The 8,681-nt window shown below is 36.3% G+C and overlaps 1 protein-coding gene across 5 annotated transcripts in view; it reads right to left on the reverse strand.

Moving 5' to 3' along the window:
• The window catches only part of Syncrip (synaptotagmin binding cytoplasmic RNA interacting protein), a 29,577-nt gene that overhangs the window by 6,448 nt on the left and 14,448 nt on the right, over positions 1 to 8,681 (reverse strand). For all 5 annotated transcript variants that reach the window (XM_031343336.1, XM_031343335.1, XM_031343338.1 and 2 more), the window contains 4 exons: positions 4,300 to 4,435; positions 2,432 to 2,637; positions 1,114 to 1,263; positions 552 to 673 (listed from right to left, as the gene is read on the reverse strand). In XM_031343336.1, coding sequence (XP_031199196.1) covers positions 552 to 673; positions 1,114 to 1,263; positions 2,432 to 2,637; positions 4,300 to 4,435 — 614 coding nt within the window. The remainder of the gene's footprint in view (positions 1 to 551; positions 674 to 1,113; positions 1,264 to 2,431; positions 2,638 to 4,299; positions 4,436 to 8,681) is intronic.

Consider the following 8,681-nt stretch of genomic DNA (forward strand, 5'->3'; position numbering starts at 1 on the left):
GGGGGGGGGGGCTCCCTACATCCTTTTACCAAAATATTAAGTCATTGATCACTAAGATGCACGGTACTTTCAAGAGACATTATGGGTTGGAGAGTTGGTTCAGCAGTTTAAGAGCACTGATTGCCCTTCCAAAGGCCCTGAGTTCAATTCCCAGCAACCACATGGTGGCTCACAACCATCAGTAATATTTGATCCAGTGCCCTCTTCTAGAGTGTTTGAAGGTAGCTACAGTGTATTCATATAAAAATAGATATCTTTTAAATCTTTAAAAAAAAAAAGGTGTGAAGGCTCACACCTTTTTAAAAAGAGAGAATATTATACAGTAACATTACTTCCCTTCGATCAAGTATCAGCTACTTGGAATTGTCCCAAATATGGTCAGCAGCAAGACCTTATTAAACATTTATTTAGATCTGTGGCATTTTATTTTTTACCCAAAGTCTCAGTTTCAAATTGTTTTTAAAGGTAGGTAGTTCATAGATTTGATATGTTTCAGTAACATACCAAACTTACATGTATAATTTTCTTTAAATTATAAAATTTTTACTCACATTTGATTCTTTGCTGCTTGCCTCTGAGCTTTTCTTTCTTTCCTCTTCTGATCTGGTGGCTTAGCAAAAACAATTTCAATATTTTCTCCCTCCAAGTCTTTACCATTCATTTCTTCCATAGCCTTTAAAAAGATAATGATCAATGTGTGAAAGAAGGCCTTTCAAAATAATTATAATTTAAAATTTTTAAAATGTTTACCATTAACTCTGAAAGCCTCTGTCAATTAGACAAAAGATTTGGCTTTATTTAAAGATTTTCCTTTTCACTATTTTTACCTTAAAAATATGGTGAGACCAATAAAGATTTGCTTAGATGGATTTTTTTTGTTGTTGTTTTTCAAGACCCAGGTTCCTTTGTGTATCCTTGACCATCCTAGAACTCACTGCTTCTTAGACTAGGCTGGCCTTGAACTCACAGAGATATACCTGCCTCTGCGAGTCCTGGAATTAAAGGCATGTACCACAACTACTGCTCAGCTTGAATAGATTTCACAACCTGAACTTTAATACTAAAACTGTTGCTCTAATTTAGATGCCTACGGAATGTCTACCACTTATTTACCTTGACAGCACCATCTCTCTCATCAAAATGAATGAAAGCATAATCTTTTAGCTTCTTTACTCGTTCCAGTTTCCCAAACTGACTAAACGACTTTTCTAAAATTTCTTCTGTTACAGTGTTGGCAAGGTTGCGTACAAACAGCACTTTTACCTGAAATTAAAAAAAAAAAAAAAAAAAAAAAAATCAAATTTCCTAAGCATTACCAGAGTTCAATTTCCAAAAGCATAAATTCTATAAATTAACTTGAATACAACCACTAGAAGAACATAAGTTTTAACTCCTCTGAGAAAATAACAGGGAGTGTGACTACTCATCAAATCAGAGACAAAAAACAGTATTAAGTTATACTTTGAAAAGTGTTCAGTTATCATTAGTAATTAAGTTAAAACTAAATAAAGTAAAACTACACACACATTGGGATTACAACTCTATTTTTTAAAGATTTATTTATTTTTATTAATACACTCATATAAATGTAGCTGTCTTCAGACACACCAAAAGAGTACATCAGATCCCATTACAGATGGTTGTGAGCCACCATGTGGTTGCTGGGAATTGAACTCGGGACCTCTGGAAGAGCAGTCAGCTTTCTTAACCGCTGAACCATCTCTCCAGCCCCGGGATTAAAACTCTTTAATACAAAAGTGTAGGAGACTATATAGAGCATCAGAAAATTAAATGATGCAGTTCCTGTAAAAGATAGTTTCTTAAAAAATTAACATAATTCTATAAAGAGATTTTTATCTTCACGTTCCATGCACACATATTTCTTAGTGTATATAACTCTTAGTTATAACGCTTAGTAAACTACACCTTTACCATCAAAAAAATATCCCTTAAAACAAGGCATACAGCCGGGCAGTGGTGGTACAGGCCTTTAATCCCAGCACTTGGGAGGTAGAGGCAGGCGGATTTCTGAGTTCAAGGCTGGCCTGGTCTACAGAGTTGAGTTTCAAGACAGCCAGGGCTACTCAGAGAAACCTTGTCTCAAAAAACAAAAACAAAAACAAACAAACAAAAAACAAGGCAAACAGGGGCTGGAGAGATGGCTCAGCGATTAAAATCACTGATTGTTCTTTCAGAGTTCTATTCCCAGCAACCACATGGTGGTTCACAACCATCCTGTAATGAAATCTGATGCCCTCTTCTGGTGTGTCTGAAGACAGCTACAGTGTACTTAGATATAATATTAAATGTTTAAAAAAGAAAAAAAAACAAGGCATACAATTTTTTGGTATGTATTATCTCATGTTCCTCCAACTAACTCCACCAAAAAAAAAAAAAAAAACAAAAAACCTTTTAATTATTGTAAGATTACCTTTGCCATAACTTCAGGATCGGGATCTTCAATAGGATCGGCCCATTCAACAGTTCCAACATTTCCCCAGACTTTGACTTTGCCACTCATTAGCCTACGCCTTGCCTGGGCAGCTGTTTTGTGATCTTCATATTCAAGAAAGCAAAAGCCTCTGTTTTTTTTCTTGTCATCAGGTTGGTGGTATAAGATGACATCTGTGAGACCCTCTAAAATTAAACAAACATTCCAAAATAACAAAACATGTAACAGCAAAAGTGTTGTTTAACCAAGAAACTATTTAATTAAAAATGAAAAATAATCTTCCATTTTTCAAACTAGACACAAACTAGACACAAACTAGACAAAGAATAATTTTTTTTTTAAAAAAATGACCAAAGACACGTATTACCTATAATCAACACTTAGGAGGTTAAAACAGGTCACTGAGTTGAAACCAACCTGAACTACATAATGAAAACATACTTTCAAAACAAAAGACATAATTTTCCAAATCAAACTTGCCCAAGTATTTTTCAAGCCAACAAAAGCAAAATTTAACTAGCCCCAAGAACCATTTTCATTCCATTAAATGCATCAGAGGAAAATGATGCATTTAATGGAATAATTTTCCTATAATTTTCAAAAATGTCAGCAAATCTCTAAACAGTTAACTAATTCATTACACTAAAATTCTATTTTATGTACAAGACTCCAGTTCTTCAGCATAAACAAAAACATTATTGCCAGGCGATGATGGGACACGCCTTTAATCCCAGAGCTTGGGAGGCAGAGACAGGTAGATCTCTGAGTTCGAGGCCAGCCTGGTCTACAGAGTGAGTTCCAGGCAGCCAGGGCTATACAGAGAAACCCTGTCTCAAAAAAACTAAAAGAAAAAAAGAAAAAACAAAAACATTATCAATGAAATACAGACACAGTACTGGGTCTTTGTTTTTGAAAAAAGGTCCCACTATTTTGTCAGATCTAAAATTTAAATGACTTCTGCTCTCAACTATTAATGCATTACTTCAAAGGAAAACACTGAGATATATATTGCTGCTACCAAATATTTTTCTTAACAGAGTAACTTTCTGAACACCATACAATTAAAGAAAAATAGCATATTAAAATATCTCTGCTTAAAAATGTATTAATATGGTATTTTTAGATATAATTAGATATTAAGGAGGAAAAACTCATTGCTCCTTAATATCTAAGAATTAACAACATCTAAAGAGTGGAAATACATACAAGAGAGAAGCAACAATTTTGCAGATCAGATTCAAATAGCAGCTATACTCCTAAATCTGAAAGTCTTCTGTCTAAAATTTTAGATAGGGTCTCATGCAGACCAGTCTGGCCTCAATTCACTATGCAGCAGAATACGACATTGAACTTGCCAACTACCTTGCCTCCTCTTCCCATGTACTTGAATGACATCTGCCTGGAACAACATATCTGGCTTTATGCTGTGAATCAAACCTAAGGAATCAAATCTAAGGCTTTGTCAATGCTAGATAAACATCCATACTCCTAAATTAGTTTAAATGCCATAAAATTATTCCCCTAAACCTCTAAGTGTACTTGCTTTATCTTCTCTTCTTTAAATTCGTGTATATAGATGTTCTACTTGAATATATGTCTGTGCCTGATCCCTGCAAAGGCCAAAAGACAGGGTAAGTCCTGGAAATCCAACTCCGGTCTTCTGAAAGAGTAACCAGTGATCTTCACTGCCAAGCCAGTGTTTGTTTCTCTCAATAACAAAGTTACTTAATTCATAAAGTTGGGGTGAAAATTAAGTTTTTTCCCCCAAGTGTTTACCTGACACAAAAAAAAAAAGTTTTCTTCATCACTAAAAAAATTGTAGCTTTTGCCAATTAAATCCAACTTACCTGTCACTTTGCTAAATTCTTCAAGAATCTGTTCCTTGGTTTTACTCTTAGGAATAGAGCCCACAAAAAGCCTATTGTTGGCAACTGAGATGCAGACACCAATGTGCTTGCCGGAACGAATTTCATGATTATTATACTGAAAGAGAAAAAGTATACCACGTTTTCAATTTATCAATTTGATAATATTAGCTATAAAGGTCCTCAATCATATGCCGACAAAACTCTCCCCCCAAAAAAACGTTTTTAAAAAAAGATTTATTACTATAATTAAGTACACTGTAGCTGACTTTAATCGCACCAGAAGAGGAAGTCAAGATCATTATGGGTGGTTATGAGCCACGATGTTGGGATTTGAACTCAGGACTTTCAGAAGAGCAGTCAGTACTCTTTACATGCTGAGCCATCTCACCAGCCCGAAAAGAGAAACTTTAACAACACTTCGTATCATGTATTTTTAGTTTTTAAAAAGTCTTCCTTTTCCTTATAAAAGAAGCATATAAAAGGTGAACAATTACTAGGGATGCAGAAGAGAAAAAGAAGGTGGAGTAAAAAGAAACAAGTTTGGACATGATCAAATTACACTCTTCTATGTATAGAGATGCCACAAATAATTTTTTTTATAGAATACCCAATACTAAATAAAACATGTTACTGTAAATCCTATTTTGAAAAGAATGATAATACAAAGATTACGCTTAAAACCAAACAAAATCATGGTTTTAATACCAGTTTAGTTTTCTGAATCCTTTAACAGTGATCCCACAGTATCTTAACCCCTAAAATCATCCTTCTATTCAGGTGTTCAAGTTCAAGGAAATGTCATTCAAGATGAACAGGTTATGCTGGATAGTGGTGGCACATGCCTTTAATCCCAGCAGTTGGGTGGCAGAGGCAGGAGGATTTCTGTCTGAGTTCTAGACCAGCCTGGTCTTTAGAGTGAGTTTCAGGACAGCCAGAGCTATACAGAGAAACCCTGTCTGATCAGGTTTCCTCCCTCCAAAATAACCATAACATAAATACATTTTCTCATTCCCAAATCTGTTTGTAGTAAGTTTCAATAAAGAATAAAAAAAATAAAAGAACTTATGTTTAAAGATGAGCTTTTTATTCTAAATTTCACCTTATACTTATACTTCCATTTCATTTTTACTAAATATACAATAAAATCAAAGGAAAAAGACTATTTTTTCAAGAAGAGAAAAAAAGAAAAAGCAAGCAAGCAAGCTCAGATCACCCAACTACAAAACTACAATAAAAAGTAAATGTAAGCTGGACAGTGGTGGCACACGCCTTTAATCCCAACACTTAGGAGGCAGAGGAAGGCGGACTTCTGAGTTCGAGGGGGGGAGCAGGGAAGGGAGCCGCAAGGAGTTTTCAGTTTGCCAAGTGGATTATAGGAACTATTCCAAAAGCTGTTGCCTGTATATAGATGTTCTAGCTGGGCTGCCTTGTCTGGCCTCAGTGGGAGAGGATATGCCTAGCCTTGCAAAGACTTATGTTTGAGGGTGGGGTAATATACAGTGGGCCCCCATCCAGGAGAAGGGGAGGGCAAAAGATTGTGGGACGAGGGGACCAGAAAGAGGCCAGTGAACGGATGTAAATACAAAGAAATGAAAAATGTAAAAATAAATTTCCTCAAATTTTTATGCTAGTAAATGGCATAAATGGCAATAATGGCAGGAATGATTACTAATTAACCAATTTCATACAGACTTTAAGATCTTAGTTCCCAAATGTCTTTACATATAAAGAACCAGTTGAGCCGGGCAGTGGTGGCACATGCCTTTAATCCCAGCACTTAGGAGGCAGAGGCAGGAGGATTTCTGAGTTCAAGGCCAGCCTGGTCTACAGAGTGAGTTCTGGGACAGCCAGGGCTATACAGAGAAACTCTGTCTTGAGAGAAGAAAAAAAAACAGTTGATAGGCATGGTGGTGTACACCTTCCATCCCAGTGCCCAGGAGGCAGAGGAGGGTGCATCTGAATTGAAGGCCAGGCTAGTCTACAAAAAGAAAGCTTGTCTGAAGAGAGAGAAGGGAAAAGAAACTATACCCGTTCTATTCTTTCAAAACAAGTATCGGGTATTACAATCCATATATAATTCCAAGGTTGATGCCTTATCACCTTGTTCATTGTTAAATAATTAAAAGTTCACATATTTTATCCACAGTTCAGAACATATTCCTACCTTCATGATCAAAATAATTACAGGTTTACATCTAATTCTCCATATTCATACCAAACACATGATTTTTAAAGTTTCAGTTATTGCCTATTGAAAAAAAGTCTTAGGGCTAGAAAGATGTCTCAGCACTTGAAATAACTTGTTACTCTTCCAGAGGACTCAGGTTTCCAACACCCACACAAAGGCTCCAGTGCCCTTATCTGGGTCTACAGGTGACAGTGAACATACATGGCAGACACATATGGTTCACATACATAGCAGGCAAAACATCTACTCACATTAAAAACTAGTGTTGAAATTAAAGTCTCCATTTACTATACCTATACTATAAACTTAGCTCACACAAACACTCTGTGATCCCCACGTCCTATGATAGTTAACAAAACCATCCTTTCATGTTGACATCCCCAATCATATTCAACAGACTGGCCCCCAGGAGACTTTGATATAATAAAAGGGATAACAATTAAGAGGCAGGAACACTGTTTCTGGTACATAATGAGTGAAGAATGTCATAGATATTGGTAAACATCCTACTATTCAAACATAGTACTCCTGAATTTATCAGTTATAGTCAGGCTAAATTTTGCCATCAACTTTTTTTTTTTGGTTTTTCGAGACAGGGTTTCTCTGTGTAGCCCTGGCTATCCCGGAACTCACTCTGTAGACCAGGCTGGCCTCGAATTCAGAAATCCACCTGCCTCTGCCTCCCAAGTGCTGGGATTAAAGGTGTTTGCCACCACCGCCCAGCTTGCAATAAACTTTATTTCCTCATATAGCACTTACATTCTTTGAATTTTCTCCTTTAAACCAAAAAATTCTTATAGCCTAAAATATTGGTTGAATCAAATATTGCAGGGATTATAAATTGTGGGCTATAAATGTCTTATTTCCCAAATAGTTAATATAACTTATACTGTGCTTCAGCATGTAGCTCCCTCCCCAATGTTCACATTGTCTATCACTAAATAAACAGCCTTAGTAGTATTAACTGGTTTTAATTTGGTCACTTGGTCTATAACTGACCAAAACAAAGTTATGACATGCCTTTACTACTGCCAGCATCCCAGAGGCAAGGCAGGTGAACTCTTGAGTTAGAGGCCAGCCAGGTCTAAACAATGAGCTCTAGACCAGCCAGGGATACATAACAAGACCCTGTATGTATCAAAAGCAAAACAAAGAGAGAAAAAAGAAAACTAATTTCATGGCCAAACCAACAAATTATTATTGAAAGCAACCAAAATCCTTAGAAGAAACTTAGGAAAGGCAAGACAAAGTTTTATCAAAGCTATAGCAATTAGAAATTCTAAGGGTTGGGTATGGTAGCCACCCCCACCTTTTATTCCAGGCAATCTAGAGGCAGAGCAGGTAGATCTGTTAGAATTGGGAAGACAGCCTGGTCTTGTCTAGAGTTAGTTTCAGGACAGCCAAGACTACATATAGAGAACCCAAGTCTAAGAGAAAATGGAAATGGAGGACACCTATCTGTAAAGTAGGAAATACTTCCTTTAGCCACCAACATTATAAATGACACTTCTAAGTGAAGAATATTTCTATTATCTACAAAAAACTATGTACTTCCTTCTAAACTAGAATATTATGCCTGCATCAACACTGGATAAAAGTATAAGATTCGAAGATGGATAAATTTCTGTGAACAATAAGATTTGTTGTAATTCATTAAATAAAACTTACTTTCTCACCTATATTTGGCTAAACAAAAAGATGCGGGCAGTGATACACACACGTAATTCTAGTATTTGGAAAGTTGAGGCAGGAGACCAGCATGAGCTATACAGACTACTAAGGACAAGAGAGGGGAAGAGACAAGGAAAGAGAGCTGAGACAATACATGCCTCAATTGCGGCAAACAACTGAGTCAGTGGGAAGAGAAAAAAAACCCCGATTTTATGAGTTCTAAGTTAAAATGACAGGCTCTAACTTGAAACACTGCCACTTTCAGGCAATTACAGTTTATCAGTACAGCATTATGGTATGAAGGATGAGCAAAATGTTCATATTTAGCAAAACAGGATCTCAACAAAGTTTTCAAAATCTAGCAATTGCTAGTGAGATGACCAATGTGGGGAGATGGCTCAGGAGGATAAAGTGCTAGCCAACCCAACAGCGTTCCCATACCCAGAATCCATGTAAAGTCATCACAATTGCACTGTAATACCAGCACATCTACAGATATAGG

Source organism: Mastomys coucha, unplaced genomic scaffold, assembly GCF_008632895.1.
Source record: "Mastomys coucha isolate ucsf_1 unplaced genomic scaffold, UCSF_Mcou_1 pScaffold23, whole genome shotgun sequence".
Lineage (NCBI taxonomy): Eukaryota > Metazoa > Chordata > Mammalia > Rodentia > Muridae > Mastomys > Mastomys coucha.